At 54.1% G+C, this 26,155-nt stretch overlaps 1 protein-coding gene across 3 annotated transcripts in view; it reads right to left on the bottom strand.

Moving 5' to 3' along the window:
* The window catches only part of LTBP2 (latent transforming growth factor beta binding protein 2), a 98,276-nt gene extending 82,629 nt beyond the window's left edge, over positions 1–15,647 (bottom strand). For 2 of the 3 annotated variants that reach the window (XM_028102098.2, XM_088024515.1), the window contains exons 1-2: positions 15,139–15,632; positions 8,429–8,499 (exon numbers count right to left, since the gene is read on the bottom strand). In XM_028102098.2, the coding sequence (XP_027957899.2) occupies positions 8,429–8,499; positions 15,139–15,632 (565 nt within the window). Of the gene's footprint in view, positions 1–8,428; positions 8,500–15,138 lie in introns of all 3 variants that reach the window. The other variant, XM_088024514.1, reaches the window with a different exon arrangement.
* Between the last annotated feature and the right edge of the window lie 10,508 nt (positions 15,648–26,155).

Here is a 26,155-nt window from a genome sequence, read left to right as displayed (position 1 = left end):
TGATGTCAGAGATCCCTGAGGCCAAGGAAATCCCTGTCTGGTCCCCACACACATGTCTTCAGAATCCACCCGGACCTGTCCTCTCCATACACGGGGCTCTGCCCAGGGGCCATGTCTCCAGGCCCCAAGCTCGGCCCCGAGCCCCCAGGCTGTAGGCAAAGTCAGGTCCTCAAGGACTTGCCCTGCTCCCGCCACAGCTGTGCTGGGGCTGCAGCTCGGGACGGCTGGAAACGGCCCTGGGGCTCAGGGGCCAGCCAAGCAGCCGGCTCCAAAATAGCAGTTGTGTTCACATAAAAGCCTCTAATGAGAGAAAGATGCCGTTTCTTGGCCCTTCGTGTGCTCTCTGCAGACGCCGTCTGGCAGGCCAAGCGGGCCTCTACCGTTTGGCGGCCAGAGGGGAGGAAGGGGAGGTGTGAGTCAGACCTTGGCCCCCAGCCCCTCAGCATGGACCGCCCTGCTAATTGCATTAACAAATGCCACAACGCTGGGCCAGTCAGGGGCAGGAGGCCAAGGGCAGGGAGCAGTCCCAATTCCCACCGGCTCCAGCAGGCATGAGGAAAGAGACCACTGGGCAGGGCTCGTGGCCCAGGGCTGAGGCCTGGGTTTGTCTCCAGCTCCTGTCCGAAAGCAGAAGAGTTACCCGGCTATCCGCACAGCCCCAGGGCCTTGTCTGGGAAAAGGCAGGGCTTTGGAGGCGTCAGAGCCAGAGGGGCCTCTGGAGATGAGAGAAGGATGGGATGGGGTCCCGGGACAGCCTCTATCAGGGATGAGCCCAGGAACCAGCCTTTTCTAGGGGAGCAGGTCGAGGGCATGGAAGATGGTTCTGTGGCTGACAAGGAGCCACCAAGCCCTTCTGTGGCAGCACCACATCCCTGCCCAGGGTCCGGGAAGATCAGGAGGGAGGGAAGACACGCCTGCTTACAACTCAACAAAGGTCAGGACAAAAGCATGGAGGAGAGAACAACCTTGCACCCAAAGAGACCTGTGTTTAGATTCTGTGTGACTTTGGGCAAGTCTCTTCACCTCTGTGAGCCTCAGTGTCATCTAGAAAATGATCACGCATCCAACATTTACTATTTACCTAGGATGGTAGGCAAGGCAGACATCGTCCTTTTCTTTATGGAGCTTCCAACTTAGAGAGATGGTCACAAAACAAGCAAACGAATAAGGAGAAGAACCGAAATGGAGGTAGGTATGGGTTATGGAGGGAGAAAGATCCAGGGGCTAGGATCCAGAATAACGAGGCTGGTGTAGGGAAGCCCCAACAGAGTGGTCAGGGGAGCTCCTCTGAGGAGGGGAACTTGAAACAGAGATGGGAAAGAGGACAGGGAGCCGGTCGCATAAAGAGAGGAGGGAAAGCAAACAGAGCAGCCTGCGCAAGAACCCGGAGGCAGTATATTCCAGGAGTCCAGGCTGGATTGGGTGAGCGAGGGGGGTGCTGGGAGATGAGGCTGGGCTCACGGCAGCGGGAAGGAGGGAACAGAGCTGTGTTATGATATGATGTCTGGAGAGAGAACCAGAGAGTGGGGAGAGCAGGCAGCCGGCTGCAACCATCACCCAGGAGCCCACACTGGTGCCTCGGACGAGAGAGGCAGCCGGGGAGGCAGGGAGCAGCAGATAGGCTCCCAGGAGATTTAGGAAGTGAAACGAAGAGAAAGAGCTCGGTGAGAAAGGTGTCCCTGATGGCCCCCAGGTGTCTGACTCGAGCATTCGGGCAGATGCGGATGCCTTTTAACGGGGCGGATAACACCTGGGCAGGGGAGCCGGCACAGAGGGACGGAAACCACGAGCTTGTTTTGGACAAGCTGGGGCTGGGGATGTCTGGGGAGCATCAAGAGCAAATGTTGAGTAGGCATCCCAAAGAAGGAGTCTGGCGGTCAGAGGAGAGGGCTGGCTGAAATATCTATCTATCTATCTATCTATCTATCTATCTGGGCGTCGTCAGCCCAGATTTCCATCCATGGGAATACATCAGATCATTCCAGGAGGGGTGTGGTGAGAAAGAAGAGGGCCCAGGACTCAGTCCTGGGAAACCTAATGTTCAGTCGTTGGGTAGAGGACCAGCAGCAGCCAGAGACATGGGAGGGGGGCGTGGCAGAGAATCACACAGTGACCACTCACGGGGTGAAGGGCTTGAAATGTTTATTGTGGTCCCTGGCACAGAGCGTGGCTGCTATTATTATTTTTGACTGACAGCAAACAGTGCCCACTAGTGCTCAATAATAGGGGACAACTAATGCTTGGCTTGGCTCCCATGGCCCCGCACTTTGCATGGGAGATTTGGAAGATCTGCGGCGTCTTGGGGAAGCCCAACATTAAGATGTTGGGTAGAAAAGGAGAGGCCAGCCGAGAAGGCGAGAAGAGGAGGCTGGGGATGGATGAAGGAAACTACCAGGCCACCCATGTGGTCTTGCACCTACTCAGTCCTTTAGCAGACAGGTACCAAGTAGGCACTCCCCTGCTATCAACAGGACACAGCACCTGGCTTCAGGATCCCCTGGGTAAAAACGTCTCCTAAATACTTCTTTGAGCAAAGAGCCTTGGGGGCATGTGCCTGCTCACCAGGAAAATCTCAGGTACCCATACGTGGTGGGGAGAGGGACGACGGTCTCTTGCTAGGACCGTACCCTTCACGTTAGCTGGGTCTCCACTGAGGTCATGTGATTATTCCCCTTAGCCACCTCTCACCTTGCTCTCCTCCACTCCCTGCCAACTACTGAGTCTCCTAGGACGGTTCTTCCAGAGACAAGCCACACAGAGGCTCCAGACTCTGGCTCCTGGAAGTTCCTAACCAGTCCTTGGCGATCCCACCCCTGCCGTGACCCTTTTCTCTAACGTTTGCTCAGCGTTTACCATTATGAGGCCCTGGGCTAACTTCTTTACATGTATGACTTCTCTTCATTCTTATAACTACTATGGGTGCTATTCTTTTTTTTTTTTTAGAAGCATTGTCATTTTTTTTTTTAAGATTTTATTTATTTGACAGAGAGAGACACAGCGAGAGAAGGAACACAAGCAGGGGGAGTGGGAGAGGGAGAAGCAGGCTTCCCGCCGAGCAGGGAGCCCCATGCAGGGCTCGATCCCAGGGCCCTGGGATCATGACCTGAGCCGAAGGCAGACGCTTAACGACTGAGCCACCCAGGTGCCCCGTGGGTGCTATTCTTCTCCCCATTCAGCATATGGAGAAACTGAGGCTGAGAGCAGCCAAGCAGCTTACCTGAGATCACCATACTACTAAGTGATGGAGGAAGGGTTTGAACCCAAGGTGTCTGGCTCCAAAGTTGAGGCTCTTACCCACCTGACCGTAGTTTGCCCAATGGGATGGAGTCATTACAGAGATGGGATGGGTGGGGCCACATCAGGGCCACATTAAGGGGTATGGGGTCCTCATCTCACTGAGATGTGGACCAGAACAAAAGCCACCATGCACTCAGAGGCTCTGGACCAAGAAGGCAGGAGCAGATGCCAAGGCCCATTCCAGGATCTCCTGAGTTTTCTCGAAGGGTTGATAAAAGTGAGGCAGCAAAAGGGGACCTCTCGGCATAGTCCTGGGATAGGCCCTGCATTATTCAGTACGTGCTTACTGAGCCTTTCCCTTGTGTCCAATGAGCACCTGCCACTGCGGCATGCCGAGGGCCATGTGACACAGTCCCTGCCCTCGGCGTCAAGGCCAAACGTGTATGGAGCGTAGAGAACATGCCAGGCCTTGGACTAAACTTTTAACCTGAGTTATCTCATTTGTCTCTTATAACTCTGTGAGGTAGAGACTAACACTAGGCACATTTTACAGGTGAGGAAACTGAGGCACAGAGAGCATAAGCATCTTGCTCATAGCCACATAGCTAAGGGGTGGAACTTGCATTTAAATCCAGGTAGTCAGCACAGTCTCCTGGATGTGGATTAAAATGACAGCTAAACTCACCATGTGCCAGGCTCTCTACACAGACTTGCCCATTTATCAGGAGCATGATCCCAGTACTCCAGAGCCAGGCAACCTGGATTCACATCCAGGCTCTGCTGATTCCTGGATGCATGACTTGGGCGAATAGCTAACCTCATTTGTAAATGGGGAGAAAGATCAAATCTAGTTTAGAGGATTGTGAGGATTAAAAATTAACAATATCAAGTCCCTTGAATAGTACCCGACCCACAGTAATAGCTACAGTATTATTATTAATCCTCAAAAACAACACTATAAAGATTGTTATACCCATTTTATGGTTGAGGCTCTATGGAAGCAGAGGGCCATTCACTTGTCTGATACACAGAGCTGGGATTCACATCCACAACTCCTTGGATTTGGCACCAGAATCCACAAAGCACATGCTCTTAACCTTGAGCCTTACTGCTTGGTGGTGGAGATGGTGGAGTGACCCACCTACCCCCCTCCTCAATAGCTTCGGGACCCCCTCTGCCCTGCCCAGAATAGCCTCTGTGCATCTAGGCTGAGAGAAAATGAGACATCAAAGAATTCTTCGAATCTTCCTCCCTGGTGTGAGCTCTCAGAAGCCCCCAAAGCTTGTGTGTGTGTTGGGGTGGCGATGGGGGTGAGCCAGTCTGGGAAGGCTGGACAGTCTCCCAAAAGCCCTCACTATAAACAGGATCCAGTCAGCCCACACTCTACAGTGCCCCCCCCCCCCCAGGAAGGACTTCAGGCAGGCCCCCGGCAGCTGCCTCCACAAATACATAAACACATAAACCCCGTAGCAGAGCTGGCAAAGCCACAGAAGGGAAGGCAGGTACCTTGACCGGAGGAGGAGATGAGAGCCCGACTTCTGACCTTGCCAAGGTGGAGTGAGGAGCTGGGGTTCCAACAATGGCCATCTGCAGGTGCAGTGGCCCCCAGAGGTCCAGGGACCGGACAGGGACGAAGGAAGGGGCCTGCCAGGCAGATGGACTTGGGAGGTCACAGCAACTGAGGATTCTCTGAGAGGAGGCAGGAGGGGGCCGTGGGGCGGCCCAGGGGGCAAGGGCCATCCCTCCCTGCACTTGAGTAGTGGGTCAGACCCACAGATTTCTGGCAGAGACCAGGGGACAGACTGAGTCTCCACAGGGTTCTGGGACTAGACTTCATTCTTGGCAGTGGGGGTAGGTCACCCACCCCTCCTTGTCAGCCCCTCTCCTGCTGGCCAGGGAAGCACCCCACATGTGTGAAAGTGCTAGGAAAGAGTGCTGAGCATTCCCCAGCCTTGGCACTCTTGGCTCCAGCCAGGAGGGCAGCGGTGGGGAGGGGAGAGGAAGATACTAACCACCGGGCAGGGGGTGGGGGGAGCAGGAGGGCCAGCTGACAGGGTGTGGAGCCAAGAGCCCCACATTCTACAGAACCAACACCCCACCACCCACGTGGTTCTCGTTAGGCTCTTTAGCAGCAAAATAGCAACAAGCAAACAGCACAAGGCCCAGCTAATTAGCACACAGCCCTTCCGTGGGCAAGGCAACTTCAAGTGGGAAAGGCTAATGCCCACTGGCAGTTCCTCTGGGAGGGCTGCCAGCCTGCGGGCCAGGGTCTAGTGGGGGGAATGACCGGGAGAGAATAGGGGGGCTGAGGACTCCCAGGCTGGAGCGGGATTTGGCAGCATGCTGGAGCATCCTCCGGCTGGGGCACAAGGGTACACACACACACACACACACACACACACACACGTTGCTTCTGACAATCTGCCGACTCACCCATCCTTGAGTTTCCAGCGTCAAAACTCCAGTTTGGCAGAGACTACCACGGGAAAATCATGAACAAGTTAGGAAACCGAGAACCTCCAGCGCTGGAGGGCAGGAGCGCAAGGCCCAGGCCCAGAGCCCTCGGGCAGCTTAGTGAGAGGCCAACGCCCTCTGAAGCCACTCGGCTCCAGCTTCAACTCAAATCTCAGCAACCCTCTCTGCCAAACTCACTAGAACATACCAACCCTCCTCCCCATCTCCCACCCCCAAATCCCTCCCTGGTCCTCCAGGGTGCACCAAGGCTCTGCTACTCGAAGTGTGGTCCCTGCACCAGTGGCAGCAGCCCCTGGGAGCTTGTTAGAAACTCAGACTCTCCAGCCCAGACCTGCTAAATCAGAATCTGTACTTTTTTTTTTTAATCTTTTAAAAAAGATTTATTTATCAGAGAGAGAGAGAGAGCATAAGCAGGGGGGGAGTGGCAGGCAGAGGGAGAAGCAGGCTCCCCCCTGAGCAAAGAGCCTGATGTGGGACTCGATCATGACCTGAGCTGAAGGTAGACGTTTCACCGACTGAGCCACCCAGGCATCCCAGAGTCTGCACTTTAAATAAGATCCCAGAGGATTCGTGGGAACATCCAGATTTGGGTTAGGGTCCCCAAGGCACATCTTCCTATGACTGACCAAACCCTGCTCAGTGGTCTTCAGCCCTGACAAGAATTGCCTGGGGTGCTTTAAAAATATACCAGTGCCCAGGCTCCAAGGGCCCAACCTCAGAGCTTCTGCTGAGCATGAAACCCTCTGGCTACCCACATCCCTGGTTTCTCTGCCCAGGGGAGTTGCTGATTTTGAGTCTCTGAACCTCCTCCAATGAGTCTGTGACCTTAAGCAAAACCCCCCAAGGCACACTGTCTTCATCTTTATCATTTTGAAGGACAAAGGTCTTTCCCCCCCCCGCAGCCACAGAGGGCCTGTCCTCTGAGAGCCCCACTCATCCAGGCTCCCTGAAAAGGAAAGAATTTTCAGAGGAAAAATCTGCCTTGTTGTTTGTTTTTGAGTTGGGGGTTTTGGTTTCTCTACCTGGAGACCCTTAGAAAGACCCAAGATTCTGCCTGAGCTTCACCGTCGGGCTGGGAGAGGGTCAGATTTTCCCGTGGTAGTCTCTGCCATGGGGTTTGAAGCAGAACCAAGAGCTGGGTAAGCCAGCATCCCCACCGTGTCCCCATCCCATCCCCATCTCCGGAGGCCTCAGAATCAGAGCTGAGGGCATCCATCAGGGCTGGGAACACTGCAGGTTTTTGTCATAGACCATAAGCTGTGAAACCCTCACACTGAATAGGGCCTGGGGCTTGTCGCTGGGCAGGAAGGGGTTCTGGTGAGCCTGAGACTTTCCAGCCAGGCTTAGGGCCTGGCAGAAGGTAGTGGCAGGGGGCAGTCAGGCGGGGCTCCTGGGCCAGCCCTAAAGGCCTTGGGAGCTGATAAGACCTCAAGAGGAGCCCTGGAGTGTGAAGGAGAAAGATCCCATATCTATTTTCACCTGTGAGGATTCCAAATTCTAGAAGGCCTGGGGCTCAGCTGGGGTTGGGAGGGAACAAACCCCCACAGAGAAGAGTATGGGGTTCTGAAGTCAAACCGCCTGGATCCAGCCCCTGCTCTAGGCCTTGGAGTAGCGTTACCTTGGCTGTGTTTCCCAATCAAGCCAAGACTCAGCGTCCTCGTCTGTAAGTGGGAATGATGACTAAATACCCACTGCATAGGATTACTGAGAGCCTCGATAAAGACATGTGCAGAGCTTAGCCCAGCAGGGGGGCACAGAGCAAATGCTCAGCTGTGAACCAGCAGGAGTAGCCAGCATAGTGGGAGTAGCTGAGTAGCCGGCATGGTGGGAGTAGCTGTTCTCTGCTCACAGGTGCAGAAAGTGAGACCCGGAAAGACGAGGTCAGATAAGCTATCTGGCCGCAGGGTGTCGTGATTAAGAAGAGGGACCCTGGAGTCAGGTCACCTGAGTTCAAATCCTGCCATTTCCAGGCCATGTGACCTGGAACAAGTGATCTGCCTGTGCCTGTTTCCTTCTTTGCTCAATGGATAGTGGTCCTCCCTGCCCCACGGGCCTTGTAAAGTGTACCTGGCACAAAGTGCGGGCCACGTAGCCACCGGCTCTTGTTGGCACTGCCTCTGTCTGGTGAGTGAAGGCCTGGGCATCGGGGCCCTCGCTCTTCCTGCCTCGCTCCTTGCTTTCCACATAACTAAGATGACGACTCTCTTTGCTCTCATCGGGGCCAGCCAGGAGGAAGGGATACTGCTCCAGACATGGGATCGGAGCCTCATGTGACAGCCTCATGCCGGCAGGGGGCCTGACAGAGGCCAGGACCGGCGGGGGCAGGGGTCAAGGCAAAGGGGGATTCCCATAGCAATTCCCACGGCACACAAGGTGAATGGTGCCCCTAGAAATGAGGTTCTGGGGCCAGGCATGTGCTGCAGATCACGGGGGTGTGTGCGCGCCCAAGGGCCCCTGCGGACAGGGCGAGCGGGGTACCAACACAGTGGGGCAGCAGGAGGGGAGTGCAGGAAGCTCTGAAAACACAAGTGGGGAATTTTATCTGAAAGTCGTTTTCAGCTGGAGGCCTTTTTAAAATCTCCCTTCCGCCGTCCATTGCCTCCATTCTGGAGAGGCAGACAAGGAAGACACCTTTGCTCCAGGTTCCGGAGTCCCTGGGCCTGGCCAACCTCGAAGGGGAGAGGGGGAGAAGGGTGGGTGGGGCAGAGGCACTCACGTTTGATACAGTGGTTGGTGCTATTGGCTGTTGTCCATCCTGGGCAGCACTGTCCCCCGCAGACATTCCTCCTGTGGGGTCAGCACAAGGGTGCTCAGAGAGGTACTATTCCCAGAGCCTCTTGGATGGTTCCACCCTCTGTGCGCAGGGCGCTGGGAGCCCTGCCAGGCTGGCCAGACCGTGCTCCTTCTCTAGGGAGTCCACGTGGCCGCGGGGCAAGAACTTGGCGATCCCGCAGATCTGACAGTTGAGTCCTGACTGTCATTCTCTGCGTGGTCTTGGGCAACTTTAATCTCTCCGGCAGTATGATGGAGGGAATAACACCTGCCTAACTGGACTGTTGTCCCTAACACAAAGAAGGCGCTCCCGAGGACAATTAGTGATAGTGATGATGCAGACGATGAGAAAAGCAAGTTCAGAGAGGTTCAATGACCTGCCGAGGCTCAACAATGAGTCAGCGCCGGATTCAAACCTGAGTTGCCCCGCCTCTAAGTCATGCTCCAACCCTACACTGCCTCTCACCAAAAAATAAACACCGTGGTCCTTTGCCCCACAGATGCTGACTATCTAAGCGAAGCTGGAAAACATACATAAAACAGCCTTGGGGAAACACATATGCATCATCAGCCAACAAATGTGCGTGGGAGGAGCCTTGCCCTTAGGCAGGCTGGTGCGTGGTGCAAGGGGAGACAGAGGGACCTGGGGTTATAGAATTTCTATTTAAGAGGGGCTTGAGGTGGGGCGCCTGGGTGGCTCAGTCCGTGGGGCGTCTGCCCTCGGCTCGGGTCATGATCTCAGGGTTCTGGGTTCGAGTCCTGCGTCGGGCTCCCGGCTCAGTGGAGACCCTGCTTCTCCCTCTCCCTCTGCTCCTCCCCCGGCTTGTGCGCTCTCTCTCTCTCACTCACTCTATCTCAAATAAATAAAATCTTAAAAAAAAAAGGGGGGCTTGAGGTGATGAGCTGGTAGGAAGATGAAACTGGGGCCTTGGGTTAAGCTGCCTCTGCATAGTGAGCACACTCTTTTTATTTGGGCAGGCGAATGGAACTTATTTTATGGGGGATAGGCCTTCCCCAGCTATGGTGCCAGCACTGAGGGCCCCCACAGGAAAAACTGGTCTGTAGTAACTGCTGGGGTACTCGCCCAACTCACCGAAACTTTGCTTTCAGGTGTGTGGTGAGGCCCCTGTAGCACCAGCAGCTTTCACCAGCTCTGACTCTCCATCTAGAGACTCAAATGCCTGGACCTGGCTGACTTCTCTAGAAGGGTTCCCCCCGGGGAAAGCTCCTGAGGGCCTGGGCCTGGCCCTGGCTGTGTGGACCCCATTATTACCATCAGAAATTGTCTACTGAGAACTCACTGAAACAGGCTGAGTGGGGCAGCAAAGAATGAGCTGGAGAATCAGGGTGCAGAGAAGGGGGCCATTCCTGTGACCTCTGTGGGTGGAAGAGGGAGCATCTGGTCTTGTTTACGAGTTTATTTGACATTTGAGTGGACCCCAAAGCTTGTGTGGTTTTTGAAGCCTTACAAAACATTCAAAATAAATTCCTGCAGCTTAGAAAAACTGAAGCCCATTTCTAGCCCTGTGGCCCAAAGTTGTGGGGAGCTGCCTCCCAGGGAGCTCCCAGAATGTCCTGCCAGCCAAAAGCTGGGCTATCCTGGCCACCTCGGAGCCTCTCGGGACCGCGGCCTTCTGCTGCTTCCTGGTGCTATGAGAGCCTCCTCCCCGTCAGGGCCCAAGTTGCCGTGTTCTGAGGAAGGGGCTGCTCCTCATATGCAGGCTTTCTGAGTGTACGCACTGGAGGAAGGCATGGGTATACTAGCCACGCATTTGGAAGTCACTACCCCTTGCGGTGGTGACAAGTCCTCTTAGAGGCCAAGGAGGTCTTCAAAAGGAAACACACTGCATGCTTGAGAGTTTTCTAAGAACTAGGGTCTGTTAGTGTCCAGATAGCACAGACTGAGGGGCCTACTTGACTGGGAGATCATGGCATGGAGCCCAGCCAAAGGAGGCCCCCTGAGTCAGCTGTCACCCCAGATGCCCTCGGGACAGCTTTGTAGCCGACTGTAGGAGGCAGCGGCCTGCCCCACCCTGCCTACCAGTGGTAGAGCCCTCAGGGCCTTCAGGAACACAGCGAGGCCTGGTCAGAATCAAAGGCTGCCAGGCTGGGACGGCCAGGCTGGGGCTGGAAGGGCGCTCAAGAGAGATTCAGGAAATCAATGGCGGACTCTGAGAGTTCTTTCGAGGCCAATATTAGAATCTTGGGCAGAGGCCCGGAAGGTGGGAGATGAGCATTCAGCTGGGAGATGACCATTCAGCTGAGAGATGACCATTCAGCTGGCTCTGGCTAAAGCGAGTAAGTCTGACTAGCTGGGGCATATCCGACTTAATGGTTCTGACCCCTTGGAAAGTACCACCATGAGATCATATGAGCCCAACCTTCCAGGTGACACCTCTCAGCAAACATCAACTCAGGATCCAGCATCATTGTCCAACCTTTAGGGACACATCTGGCTAACAGCCTGGAACAGCTCCTGGTCCACTTCAGACCAATGTGATCATACTGGTCCTTTGTTAAAAACCTCCCCTGACTCTCCGTTGGCCCCTTTGAAGCTGGCCAGGCCCCCATCTGCTTATGCAGTCTAATTGCCCCCATCCCCTGTCCTGTCTCCACAACCTTCCACAACCAAGGCTATGATCCTCCAAGGCTACAAAATTTGTTGTCCTGCAATTGCACCACATAGGGCCACATTTTGATGCCTCTGCTTAAACTGCTCTCTGCCTAGAATGCCTTCCCTCTCTTTGCCGACTGAAATCCTTTGCATACCCCAAGACTTCCAGACCAAATGTTATCTCCTCTGTGTAAACCTCCCCTGATATACCCTCTGCCTTCCCCATTCCCCATCCACTGCAATCATTTAGTCCTGATTATCTCAGGTTAGTGGTCATATGGTGTCCCCAACTTGACTATCTTGAGAATTCTTTCTTATTCCTCTTTGTGTCTAGCACAATGCCTGACACGTGGTATACATTTAATACTTCTTGTTTCACTTAATCCACTGTTTCCCAAATAATGGATGAGCCACACCCAGGTTAGGAAAGGGGGTTTTAGGTTTCCACAACCACAGCATTCAACAATGCAAGTCACGTGGTGAGAAAGTGATCCCCTTTCCAGTGATCGTTCTAGCCTGATTAAATCAGCAAAAAAAAAAATCAGTCTGAGGTTGGGTCCCCATGCCAGGTCCTTCCCTCAACACTTGCTAGTCTCCCTTTTCAATAGGAAGAACACACCACACGGCTGAGCTCCTAGTTAGACACCATTAGAATTTAAAAACATTTTCTTTTCATTTCAATTTTCCTACAATTACCTTCTTTTTATGCCAAGTGGTACTATTTTCAACTATGATAGTGATACAAAGTGTCCTTGAAAAATGAATTTATTTGTGTAGAAAAATGAGTCAAGCACTGTTCGCAATAGCAAAAAAAAAATGTAAGTCATCTAAATGTTCAAAAACAGGAGGATGGATAAACTGTGGTATATTCAGACAGCAGCATAATATACCACAGTTAAAACGAATAAACGTGAGCTGATTATATTAACATGGCTAAACTCAAAAATCTAATGAGGAGGGGAGAAAGCAAATTGTAGGAGAATAGAGTATGGTATCACTTATCTGAGTTTAAAATATGCAAAACAATATTGTGTATTTTATGGAGGCGTGCATCTGTAGTAATAGTGTAAAAACATACATTGGAATCATGAGTAAATTCAGGGTAGTGGTTAACTCTGGGAAGAGAGAGACAAATTTATGGAGGGATTTTAAAGAAACCAAAAGCAAAAGATGCCAAAATATTAAGGTTTGAAAAATCTGGATCGTTAGTTATATTATTTCCAACTTTTTTTATATGTTGTACAAAACCTCATAATATAAAATACTTTAAAATAGATAAAATACAAAATCCTGCTATTTTTTACAGTGTGTAAATTTAAAGAAAAATAATAGAACAAGAGAGAAGAGAGCAGGGAAAATTATTAGGCTGTGAGGCTAGTTCAAGAAACACTGAATATTGTGAAACAATGGCTTTAAAAATCCTCTGTAGACCGTAAATTCCATTAGTGCAGGATCTGTGTCTGTTGTGGTTACAGTGTATCCCACACACTAGCACTGTGTCTGGCACATGCTTAATAAATCTTCACTGTGTGCAATAAATCCCCACTACATGCAAGTTCTGTGAGGACACCGGCTGTGTTGGCCTCTGCTGTATCTCCATGGTCCAGCACAGTGCCTGGCATACAGGAGGCTTTTCAAATATTTGTTGAATGAATAAACAATCGCCCATAGTAGTAATGTAATTCCAAGTTTCACCAGCAGGTGGCACTTGGTCCTTGGCCGTGAGCAGCCCACTAGGCAATTGCCAGAGGTCAGCCTGGCCAGAAGCCATTAGCCAGAACGCGCCTGCATAGAGGAAGCAGATGGACAAGATTGCTACTCAGCTCACTTGGAGTGGTTGTGTGGACTGCCGGAGGAACCCACCCTTAATCAGAGCTGGAGGAGCGTGGTGAGAGGAGCAAAACCCAACATGTGATTCGATGTGTGCACCTGTGTATGACAGGTGCCTAGGGGTGGCACCCAGCCCGTGTCCTTACACACCTGTGCCCATATATCAGCTTTGTTGTGGTGACAATCTTCTTTGCACATCCCCACCTCATTTCACAACTTCTAATAGCGCACCCTTCCAATCCCAACCTCCACTATTCTACCTTCCCCCAACTTGCACCTAAATGCCTAAACTATAAGCTCCTCCATGATCTAGCCCAACCTATGCGTCCAGTCTCATTCCAATGGCTTCCCTACACCAGGGGGCCATCCTACTCCAAGGCCAGTGCCAACAGTGAGAAGCCCTCATCCTTGGGCAGTGCTACACCTCTGGGCCCCACTCCGGCCACCTCCTCTCTCGTTTCCCTGAATACTGCCCATCCAGCCACAGGGACTTCAGGTCCTCTGAGCTCCTCAGCCATAACTGTCCCATTCCTTTATGCTTAATAGGAAGCTACCGTTACTAGTAAGCACATTCACTGGTATATATCTGTTCATCTCTCCAACTCCATTTTAAGTAATTGAGTTGCCCTCTTGGCAGGAACAATGCCTTTGTCTCTGCACCCCCATCCCCTGTCCCAGGCTCTGCACACTTGCTCCTAGGAAGCATGTATTCACTTGTACACGTCAGGAAAGGAAAAAACTGAAACACAGCGGTGCTCCATTAACACTTGTTGACTGATCCTGTGTGTAAGCAACTTGGCAGTGCATGGGTCTGCTCTCCGCCTGTTTTAAGCTGGGCCTTCCTGGGGCAGCAGGGAGTTCATTCACTTGTTCAACAGATACTTAACAAATATCAACTGTCTGCAGGCACTGTTCTAGGCACTAGTAACAGCAATGCACAAAACAAAGCCTCTGTTTTTGTAGAATTGACGTTGGTGTGGGCAATAAATGCAGAAACAGGTAAAGCACGTGAAGGGAGAGAGGGTGGGGCAGGAGTAGTCAGAGCAGACCTGTCTGAGCAGAGATCTGAATGAAGGGAGGCAATCCTGGGGAAATAGGAAGAGTTCAGCAGCCGAGGAAAACCTCAGCGGAAGGCCACCACGCACACCATCCTCCAGAGTAGAACAGAGGGTACAAGTGTCCTTGCTGTGCACTGGGACTAAAATCAACTGGTAAATTGGGCCCAGGCCATACAGGGCTGCCAGAGCCCTTCCCAGCCTCTCGGGTCCTGCCCTCCTCCAGCCCCGCCCTGCCCGGGGCTCCCTTTGCCCTCCATTCTGGAGACACATGGCATATCCAGACAAGGCCAAGTGCCCCGCAGCCATGAGGATCCCCGACAGGGCATGGGGTTGGCTCCGAGCCTCCCGACGCTGCGAGGGCGCCCCCAGCGGGCAGCAGGGGTGCCGGGGGAGAGGGGAAAAAAGCAAATCGCCGGGTTGGGGGACTCAGCCCTGCAGATTGTGCAAGTCGCGCTGACACCTAGCTGCACAGGCGCACACACAGACCCCCTCTCCCACGTACCCACTGTGCCACAGCTCGGAGCGAGCGGGCTTCCAGCCCAAAGTGCCCTCGAGGCCATTCCCCCTCCCACGTCCAGCCATGCGCGGGCCCAGCCCGACTTGCGTCCCAACTCGTACACTTGTAGCCAAGTTCAGGATTCTCTGCCAGCCCGCTTCCCGGAGATGCATCTGCCTTGGCACTCTGGAGCCCCGACGTCCTCCACCCACCTGCGCTCTGAGCCCGCTCAACCACTCTAGGGCCTCAGGCGACTGGAACGCCCACCCCGCTGCCCCCTCTGGGCTCCCTCTCGGATCCCCGCTGTGCTGCGGGAGTCTGAGGGCACTGGTTAGCGGGGGGCAGGAGAAAGCATGGGCGCCTTGGGAAAGGATTTAACGTCAGGTCTCGGCGAGCTGGTAGGAAAGGGTGAGGATGGTGTTTCTCTTTGCCCTCAACTCTACAAAAGTGGGTCAGATCTCCGAGCCTCAGCTTGGGGACCCCCGTGCTTTTCCTTGCAGTCTTGAGGCCGCCTTGGTCCCAGAGGAACCAAGGAAGGACACGAGCCCGGGGCCCTCTCCTCTCACCTGCACATCCCTCCACTAATGAGCACATGGAGACCCACCCTCGCTCCCTCCCCCCACAGCCCCCCTCCGGCTTTCCTCTGCGGTGCTCACCCCGTAAGCCGCCCCCGCGGCGGGGTTGGGGGCGCAGCCCCGGGCCGCTGGAGGGTTCCGAGGCGCGGGAGGGCCGGGGCGGCCCGGGCCCGGGCTGCGGGTTGCTGCTGGCCCGAGGGACCGCTTCTCCAGGTCTGCGCAGGTGGCTGGGCTCGCCGCGGCTGCTGAGCGCGGGGCGGCCTCCTGGCCAGCGCGTCGGCGGGCCTCCGGGGGCTCCCCCAGCCGGGTTGGGCCCGCTCCGTGGGCGGCAAGCCCGGGACTGGCGCGTCCTGCTCTCGGAACAGACTGTACACCTTGGCTGCAGACGCTGCGGGGTGACTGCCCCCGGGGCGCCGCAGCCGATTCGCGTCCCTGACAGCCAGCTCGTATCTTCCCACCGGGTCCCTCTGAGCATGGCCCATGCCCACGAAGACAGCCAGGGTGAGGGCCAGGAGGCCCCCGCAGGGGTTCTGCAGGGCGCGCCCGGGGCAGCGGTGGGTGGTCGGGGGCCTCATGGCGCCAGGGGCGACTGGAGAGCGGTGAGCGGGGGGAACTGCCCCGGGGGCTTGCGGCGGCCGCGCTCCGCTCCCCGGCCGGCGGCCCGCTTCTCCCGGTCTAGGGGCTCCAAGCCAGCCTTCCCGGGGCGAGGGCTGGGCGGCGTGAGCTGTCCCGGGGCTGCGCGCCCCGAGCCTGGCGTCCGCTCGTCTCCAGCCAGGCGCGCACCGCAGCTGCACCTTCGCGCCTTCTGCCGTCTCTGCAGCCTTCTGAAGGGGAGACGGACGCTTTTATTTTTGGAAACCTCCCCCTGTTTTTTCGTCTCTTTTATCTACACCATGCCCCCTCCTCGGAGGGACAGCTCAGCCCCCTCATTACGGGAGAGGGAGAGAGGAATTCCAGCAACACCCACTTTGGCACCGGGAAGCGAGCGGGCGGCGAAGGGGGGTTAACCCATGAGGAGCTGGGGGCAGCGCAGGGCTGACCCGACGGCTGGCAGGGGAGACGACGCCTGCCGGGACAGGGGCGCCTGGTCACCTTTCTCTCGTCCTGGTCAAGCTCGAACTGCTGACCTGTCCCGAATTTATCTCCTGCCTCTGGCCTCTGGAGCAAACTCCCGGTTGCATGACCAAGGCTGAGGCCTCGAAGGTCTGAAGGAGGCCAGGAGAGGTATTAAGGTCGGCGTGACAGGGCCGGGCCCCGAGGGACCGACGCCCTGCCCCTTCGCTTCTCGCCCCCGCCACTGGGGGCGCCCGCTCGGGGGTGGGCTAGCGCGGGGCAGCGCGGGGCAGCGCGGGGAGCTCGCCTCCCCCTCGCCGCCGCAGGGTGCGAACGCGCTGGAAGGTCGCCGGGGGGCGCGCGCCCTCTAGTGGAGCTGGCTGCGTCTTCCGCCACCTTGCAGCCGCTGCCCGCCGCCTGCGCTCCTAGATCTTAATCATTTTCCTGCTGCGTAAGGGTCCAGGCGAGGCCTGAGGCGGCGCTGGCGGATCCTGGAAGAGATACCATCTTTTTAACAGAGGTATAGACACAGAGGCTTTTGAATAAGGTCACACCGGGAAACAGCATGTGTCCAAAAAGGGGATGAAATCCTGGCCTCCTGCTTCAGGCTCAGAAGCCCATTGGACTACCCGGGGGAATGTCCCAGAGGAGGGGTGGGAGGGAATCGATGAGTCTCCGATTGACCTGGTGTGTGCTCACAACTTGAGCTGGCAGCGAGGGGGCGGGGTGCAAGAATGCTGACTGCCACCCATCTGACTACCTCTAACAATGAGCTCATCATTCATGCCATAGCCCCCTGCCCTCAAGTCTGAAGGCCTGGCCAGTGTGCTGTCCCCAGTGCATTTCCACAGCCTACTGTTTCCCAGAAAGGAAGAGTGACAGAGCAGGCAGGAGCGCACCCGTGGATAACGTCCCACACTACCAAAGGATGGGCACCGTTAATACCGAGTGTTGGCCTACGGCCTCCACTCCTGACTCTGGCCAACAAAGCCCCCGCATGAATGGGTCCCCTCTCTTGCAGCCTTGTCTCTGCTCTTTGAACAAGCCACATTAATGCCCGCTGCCCTCTCCCTGGAGCACTTCTCTCCAAAATGTTTTACAGAATCAGCTCTTCATGGCTCCCTCTCTCAACTCAAATATCACCCGCCTCCTGGAGTGGCCATCCCTGAGCCTCCAATCTAGTGCAGTCCTCCCACGTGTACCACGACACCCTGCTTTACCTTCCTTGCTTGAATGCCCAGTTGCAAGTGTCTTTTTTATTTGTTTACCTGTGTAACTGACTTACTGAATGGGCTGAACTTGGAGAGGGACAATGAGGAAAGAGCTACATTTTTCTCCCCTCACTGCCTTCAACCATGGTATGGTGAATTTCCCTTCTTCGCTTTAATGACGTCTCAAGCAGAGTCCTTGGCTTGCCCATCCCTGCCGCCACAAGAACAGTCTCATTTCTGTAATTAAGACCAATTTTCAGGCACTAAAAAGTCTGGTCCTGTCCAAATCAAAACCTCATCCAGTTTAATCAATCTTGCATCCAATTTAATACTCCTCTCCTCCCCCCATGGGCCTATCCCCTAGCCTGAGATCCTGTGGTGGGGAGAGTAGGGCATGGTCTGTTTTTGTGTTGTTTTTTAAGGTTTACTTGTTTATTTGAGAGAGAGAGAGAGAGCAGGGGGAGGCGCAGAGGGAGAGGGACAGAATTTCCAGCAGACTCCCCGCTGAGCGCAGAGCATGACCCGGGGTTCGATCTCATGATCCAGAGATTATGACCTGAGCCAAAATCAAGACGTAGACGCTCAACTGACTGAGCCACCCAGGTGCCCCTCGCATGGTCTGTTTTTCTAATCTCCCTTTTCTGCTGTGGCTCCCCTTGTCAGGGTTGGAGGAGAGGTGTTAGAGGAACAGTGGCAAAATCCTATGTGACAGGTGCCCTTGGCTGGCAGGTGCCAAGTGCTCGTTCTTTCATGGACACATCTGTGGGCTTTTGGAAGTCTCCCTGCAGGACCTTCACCCTGCACTGCTGTAGCAAAGCACTCTCTGGCCAGCCTCTTGCAGACTCCTGTATTCCCTGCCTCTTGTGGGAATTGCCCGTCCGTGCCAGCAAACCACTGGTGACTTGGCTGCTCCTCACTCTGCCATAGAAGCCACTCCAGCCAGGATCCACAGTCAGAGTTCTCCATTCGGGAAGTGCACACAAGTCTCTTCATTTATGCCCATCCTCAATTCCTGAAGACACATGTTAGGTTCTCCCCAGAACTTCCTTGCTGTGCCTTGGGTCACTGGGGGGTGCTTGCAACCCCTAGCAACTCAGCCTCCATGGAGAGAGAGTTATGGGGAGTCATGCTAGTCTCCTCTTCTTGGAAGCCCCCAAGCTCTATGACTGGTTCTTTTGGGGCTTGGTTTGCGCTGAGGAGTACCCTCCGGGGAAATCTCAGCCTTGCCTACTAATGCAGCAGTTCCCTACCTCAACAACTTTCTTCAATCCCTTTCATGTATAGACTGGAAGCCAGGGATGTGGTGCAAGTGTTGTTGAACCAGTTCTGCCTTTAGGAAGGTGTCTAGTACTTATTATTCTAGTCTTCGCGGCCTCAGCGGAAATTCAAAGATCACAGAAGAATCCTGTTCAACAACGTATAAAATCATGTCTGACTTCCCAAGCCACAGTGAAAGCTCCAAAGGAATAGATATCTTGTCTGCCTGGCTCACCACTGTTTCCCCAGAACCTAGAACAGTGCTTGACTCCAACAGACAACCAAGAAATATGTGTTCAACGGTTGGCTAAGTAAATGAATGACAGAATGATTCCATCAAGTAAAAAGGGCTGGTATCATTAGACCCACTTTAGGAGAGAAAAACTGAGTTTCTGGTGGTAGTTACTGGTCCAAGTTCACATGCTTGCTGCCTCCAAGGCTGGTCCTAAGGATCTCCTTGAATCCTGTGCCTTGTGTTTTGAGATGAATGCCATTGGAATTTCCAGAATGTTCAGTTTTCTCCCGAGACACTGCACCTTCCCGGCTTTGGGAAAGCCTCAGCTCCACACTTACCCCCTTGCCCTGTTATCCACCCCACTCTTCAGCTCTGGGGGAGCCCCCTCCTCTTCCCACTACCTGCCCCATTCCTTTAGGATCTCTCCTCTTCATCCCTCAATGCTCACCTCAGAGCGCCATGAGCCTCCCAAGGCCAGAAACCTTGGCGTCATCTTTGTCCCTGAGCTATTTTTTCCTCCCATGTGTCCAAGTCATTATTACTGCTCCATCTCCTCCGTCTGCACTTCTGGAAGTCTGCCGCCCATTCAGCCTCTCACCACTGGCCTGGGCCAAAATCCTCAGGCAGACACACTTCCCTCACCACTAGGCGCCCCGCCCACTCCTCCGTGAGTACAAGTGGTCCTTGGAAATCCCCACCCTGTTCTCCCGGGGCTGCAGCCTGGCTAATCTACTCTGAGGACTCTCCTTCTGCCACACCCAGGTGCCATCCTCCAGTCCTGGCTCCCGTTTACCACCCATCACTCCCTCCCTTGTAACTGTTGGGACCTTGATACAGCTCTTCAGAATCGCCAATCCCATACTTTTGTTTGTTTCTCTTTTCTAAACCTGCCAAAATTTATGGAGCCTCCGATGGCCCAAGCACAGTGCTAAGCATGCTACATAAATTGGCTCATTTAACAAAATAAAGGAGGCATTATGATTTCCAGGCAGACAAAGGAGGAAACTGAGGCTGGGAATAGCTACTGGCTTGTTGTTAAGTAAGCTTGTGAGCCTGCACCATGTTGTTTTAACCCCGGGCTTGTGCCCCAGCAGCCCTCCTCACAGCTGAACGGGGACCTTTCCCGGCCCCTCTGCTCCTGGCACAGCTGCGTCCCTCCACTGCACATTCCCCACGCCCTATTCCCTGCCTGCAAGCCCACAATCAATTCCCTGCTGGTATGGAGTTACCAGAATCTTCTCTCCCCCCGACCCATCTTGCCCAGTAGAAGAAGGGGGGCGAGCTATTTCCGGCATGGCCCCTGACTCACCCTGTGTCATGTCCTCACCCCTGATACCAGCTTCCTCCCCAGTGAGGCACAGAATGCTGCCAAGCCTACTCACCCATCTCTTGGGGCTGGGGAAGGAAATCATCTCTGGAGAGCCCTGCAGAGAGGCGGAAGGGATTGATAAAGGATTCCTGCGGGGGGGAAAATGTTTGCGGGATACAGGCACCACAACAGGGGATGGTGAGATGCTAAACACCCAGGGCAGCCTATTCACTTTCCCATGTTTTGTCAGGATAATGTTGGCAGCTGCGTGGCTACCAGAACCTAAACTAAGTTGGTAAATAAGGACCGAAAACAAGGGATGAATTTCTGTTCCTTTTGCTGAGACCCAGACTTCCAACAGAATTCCAGGGATTTTTCTTCCTTGGAAGTGACTGGACCTCCAGCCCCGAATTCCTCTCCCCAGGAGAGCTTGTTCTCCTGCTCAGAACAAGTAACACATTTCCTGGTTCATCAGTGGGCAGAAGAGCCGAAGGAAGGCTGATTGGGCCCCTGGCCTTCCCGATTGGAGCAGCTCGTGGGCTCAGATGTCCTTGTGCAGACACAGGGGAGAGCTGGGACCTCGGCAATGCACAGCCTCAGCCTCCAGTCTGGAAGGTGGGAGCTGCACCAAGAGGCCCCAGCTCGCTCCTGCATGAGGCCTTCAGGGCCCACGAGGGCTGCCAAGACCCTTCCACCTCAGACACCGAGGCCTGGCATCCCCCCAGAGCTCACCGCACCCGCCCCCCCCGCCCTTGGTCGTCCAGTGTGGTCTTCTCCAGCTGGGCATGCATGCTTCTGGCTTCTGCGAACTGAGCTCAGCTCTCAGCTATTTTCTCATCTGAAAATGGAGACAAAGATGCTCTTCTTGCCATCCCCACCTTCAGGGCAAATTAGATAACCAGCCCGTTTAACCTGTGTGTGTGTGTGTGTGTGTGTGTGTGTGTGTGTGTGTGTGTGTGTGTGTGTGTATGGGGGGGTTAATTACCACAACTCCATCTGCCAGCTGGTATTTCTTGAGTGCTTAAGATGCACCAGGCGCGTTGCTAAGTGTTTCCCAGACATTCTCTCATTTAATTCTTGTAGCAATCTTAGGAAGGAAGGACTCCTATTTCATCACGTAGCACCTGAGGAAATGAAGGCTCAGAGAGGTAAAATGGCTTACCCGCAATCACAAAGCTAGTACGTGGCTACACTAGGGGTTCATTCCCTGGCTTGTCGGGTTCCAGGCATGACGCCAACGCCGGCCTCCAGAGGAGCATTGCTCTGGAGACGCACCTCCGGCTGCAGTTCCCTGGGAACTGGGAGCATTCATAGCTGTGTGTGGTGTGGTGTGGGGTGCCGAGGGCCACTTGGAGAGCCCCCACCAAACACGTCCCACCCTCCTCGGGTCTGTTTCCGGCTAGGTCCGATTTTTGGGTCAAGGGCAGATAAAAGTCATCACGGTGAGTCTCAGTGAATCTGATTCCCCCCCATGGAGGAGAAGGAAGGAAATGAAGCTTAGCCTACATCAAATCGATTTCAGTTGCTAAATGACGGTCATCTCACCCCTCAGCTTTTCTCTTTGGAAAAGAAAAGTGCCATAAATAGAACATCTGCGTGCCCCTGTGTGGTAGGCATTGTAATTCCCATGTCACAAACCCAGAGGGGTGAAGACTCTTGCTCAAGGTCAGACAGCTAGGAGCCGAGCCAGAGTCAACGAGAAAGTCTGAATGGCTCCCAAGCCAATGCTGCTTCTGCTCTAGCACACTACCCTTGCCCCAGGGTGCCTCCCAATGATGTGGAAATGCAGCTCGTTTTCTCTTCATTTCCAGTCTTTGATACAAGAGTAGGCTGATCTGAAAGCTCTGTGCATTTAGCTAAAGGTCAGACAACGTTTCCCACTTACCTGCATCAATTCCTTCAGCTCTGACTGGGGTAGAATCTTCTAGAACTCCTGGGGGATGAAACATAGCTTCTCTCCAAGCAGAGTCTCTGAAGACCTGAACAGGGAAACAGTGGGAGCAGCCTGGAAGGCCTCCTCCTTCTAATTCCTTCTGGTGAGACCACAGGGGCTTTGAGTGCTCCCCGGCGGGTAGGAGTGAGGGGGATTTGGATGGGGAGGAATCTCATACTGTATTACCCATTCAAAATCCCCAGAGAGAAAGTGCTGTGGGCCAAAGGACTGTGCCGACCTATCCAGGATTCTGGACCAGCTGTGCAGGAATTTGAGGACAAGGCAAGTAGGAACAACTTCCCTTGGCTATCACTGGGCCCCACCTTGGCTTCCTGCTGCGATGCAGTGGCATCCCTCATACCCCAAAGGATAGGAGTTGTGGGGACAGAGAACAAAAGCTGCTGTAGGGTGTTTCCCAGAATAAGCTCTTCCCAGGAGGCCTGTAAGCAGCCTCCCGTGCATTCTTCATCATCAAGACAAAGAAAGGGGGTAACGCCTTCTGCTATCATCTCTTGACCTCTAGTGCCCCCTGGATCATACGCTGAGAAAGGAGACACCCAGTGAGGTTTTCCCTGGTGTCCCCAATACTCTAGTCTCTAGGACCCCAAGCCTTTGGGGTCAGGCTTGGACCCTAAAACTTGTCAAGATAGGGCACAGACACCAGGCTGGGGAGTGGGACAGGAAGTGCTGCCAGACCCCAGTGGGCCCCAGCCTGCCTGCATGACTCATTCCTTGTTTCCGTCCACTCCGGTCTGAGTGCCTTGGCCCAGGGGCCTCCAGGAGGTTGTAACACAGGCTGGCCCCTCGCCCATCGGGGCTCAGCAGACAAAAATTAAAGATCTCACTGCTCAGGAACTCACACAGACAGCAGGGGCATGCTCTGTGCTCTGCCTCATCAGACCAGACCTCAGGCCAGAGGGGGTGGATGGCCAAGGGAGGAAGGAAGGGCGTCTCCGGCTCCACCCCCCTCCTCTGTATCGCTCACATCCAGTCGTGCAGCCCTGGCCACTGCCCACTCTCTTCTCACTCCTCAGGCCATCGCCTGAAGATGGTGGTGCCACAAGCACTCCTCAGCTCCCCTGCTCTCCTCCCCATCTCTGCCTGAAGACAACAGTGGAGGAGAAACAGACTTGTAAACAACTCCTCGGACTTTTCCTGGCAGCAGAATTCTAATCAGGCCTCTCACCTGCTCAACAACCCTCAATGACTCCCCAGGGCCTCACAAATCAAGCCCCAAACTTCTGACTAGGCCTGGCACACAAGCTGGTCTCATTTATGTCCCCTCATGTACGCTGGTATTCAGCACAGTCCTACTTGCTCAGAATTCCCCCTAGTTTCCTCTCCCATGTCTCCTCACCCAAATACTTACGCTCACACCATTTCCTTCACCTGGAATATTCTTCTCGCCCCTGCCTGCCTGTCTTTTAACTCCTCTCTCAAAGGCCACTGCTTCCAAGAAGAAGACTCCCCAGAAGCCCCACCCCACCCCAAGTCTGCAAAGCTGGCTCCCTCCACTGAACCCCAGGAGCTCCCGATGTACCCCACCCCACCCTGCATGACTAGGCCACAGCTGCCAGTCCTCCATGGTGGGAAATACCTGGGGCTTTGGAGTGCCACTCTGTACTATCATTCACCAGCTTGGTGTCCTGGCTAAAGTGACTTAACCTCTTTGAGACACGGTTTCCTTACCAATAGAATAGAAACTGTAATACATGCCTTTCTAAGCATCGCATCTAGATAGGCAACTGTATTTACCAACCACACAACATTCCAGACACAACTGACTGGACCAGAGATAAGCACCTGACCCAAGGGAGCCTTTTCATTGGCGGTCAGGGACCTAAGGCTTCTGCGGTCTGAATTGAATGCAGACATCCTCGGTTACTGGAAAAACTGGATTCTGTTTTAAACATTTGAACTAATAGACTTTTCTTCAAAAACCAAGCCCTGGGATTAAAACAGAATAGGCAAGTCCTAGTTCTTGAGAGCTTGCTGTCCAAGGGGGTTCATATAACCATAGAACATAAAGCCAGGCAGGTGGTGTGACTTGTGCAGGGTCACACAGCTAGTCAGAAACACAGAGAGGGCTAGGACTCGGGTCTCTGGACCTGGGTTTAGTTCAGGGTGGTTGGCCCCTGCTCCACGCTCAAAATCATGTGGCCCTGAGCAGATTGCTGAAGAAGACTAAGGAGCCACCATGCCCCACATCAACCTGTGCTGGCCCAGCTTTTGCACAAAGGGCTCCTCCCTTCAAGGCAGTGGTTAAAAGACAAGGTCAGATCATGGCAGGGAGCACAGACCCTGGTTCTAGTCCCCCATGTGTCCCCGTGTCCGCCTGGGCCTGCCTCTTCCTCTTCCAGATGTCAGTTTCTTCATCTCTAAAAAGAGAGGATTTTACTGGATAAACTCAAATTCAATGTCAACACCAAGATTTTGATTTGAGGAGCAGACAGACAACGGGTGGGTGTGGGTCCAAGAAGTGTAGGATCCACAGAATGTGAATGCTGGAGGGGACCTCCCTGAGAGATCAGCCAGCCCGCTCCTTCAATTTACAGTTGAGGAAACTGAGGCCCAATGGGGGAGAGATGCTTGTCCGAGGTCACATGACTGGTTATTTGGCAGCCCCAGCTCTTGAACCATGGTCTCCTGACTCCCAGACCTCTCAACTCTTTCTCTTTCTCTCAACTCCCTCAAGAAGCTGGGAGCTATTTGGCTGCTTCAGCCAGGAAAGCCCAGAGTGGCTGTGCATGTCAGCAGCAGGGCCTCAGAGCCTGGGAACATCTCTGACAGGGTAGGTGCAAGTGCCAAAGCTGCTGGTGGGGAGGGATGGGGCTGGGGGCCAGGGAGGGCGTATTGGAGATAAGCTGTCAGCATCTCTCCTCTTCCAGTTGGCAAGAAGAAACAGAGAAGGGTCCATGATGATTGAGGGAAAACAGCCCCCCTCTGATTGAGCCATTGCTCCATGGAGGGCTGGCGTCTTCCTCTCTCTCTCTCTTTCTCTCTCTCTCTCTCTCTCTCTCTCTCTCACACACACACACACACACACACACACACTATCCACCCTTGCCTAGCTGCTGAAAACTGTCCCTCCACATCCTTGGTCTCAAGATGTGTATTGATATTTTCAGGGGCACTACTTGGTGGGGCCTGGAATTTCTTTCACTGTCAGAGATGTCTCCAAGTATCTGCCTACCTTCTAATGCTCACGCTGTCATGATGCCCTCCAATTCTACAAACACTTTGGAGCATCTAATATGCAGCCAGGCACTGCACTAGGCACTGGGGATGGGTAGGACATCCTCACTGCCAATGTCATGGTGAATGCTTCCATAGGGGAATTAACAGTCACCTGGGCTCACTGAAGAAGAACTGCTTACCATGCAGGGTGGCGGTTGGCCAGGAAGAGTTTCTCAGAGTCTTCACTTTGACTTGAATCTTGAAGGCTAAAGGAGAGTTCACCATGTAGGGGAGGGGAATGTGCCACGGACAGGCACTACATAGGAAAAGGCAGGGGTGTGAGATGAAGTCTGGGTTATTGGGGGGAATTTCAAGTAGCTCATGTGGCTGGAGTTTCGATAGGAACAGAGGTTATTGAAGGGGAGATGAGGCTGGAGGGGTAGGCTGGGATCCGTTCATGGGGGGCTTAGCTCTAGTCCGCTCCTTTTCTCAGAAAGATGAACCCATTCCCCACATCCAAGCCATCACCCTGGAGGGCACAGACTATTTATCTGGAATTCTGAAACTGATATCCTCTGGTCACTAGCAGGGGGTCATTTGTGTGGGGAGGAAGCAGTATACTCGTAATCTCTGTCAACCCTCCCAAAGCCACCTCAAGTAAACACCAATCGACATAAAGTCCGTGAGCCTGCCATGCTTAAAAGCAGTCCTCCAGCCCTGCTTCCAACCAGTCTGTTCCCCCACACGGCTCCACTTTTAGAGAAATTGTGGAGCTGCCAACTCAGTAGGTTTGGCCTTTCCCCGGGCTCCTACTGCCATGGCCCACCAACCCTCTGCAACCCTTTCCCCAAGTACTCCCCTGAATTCCCCACTCTCTCTGGACCCAGATTTTCCTGGAGACTCAGTTCCCCTAGTCAGTCTCC

The sequence above is a fragment of the Eumetopias jubatus genome, unplaced genomic scaffold (assembly GCF_037043125.1).
Source record: "Eumetopias jubatus isolate StellerSeaLion01/CBP00866 unplaced genomic scaffold, mEumJub1_p1.0 scaffold_7, whole genome shotgun sequence".
Lineage (NCBI taxonomy): Eukaryota > Metazoa > Chordata > Mammalia > Carnivora > Otariidae > Eumetopias > Eumetopias jubatus.
This window is presented reverse-complemented; position numbering and strand designations above follow the sequence as displayed.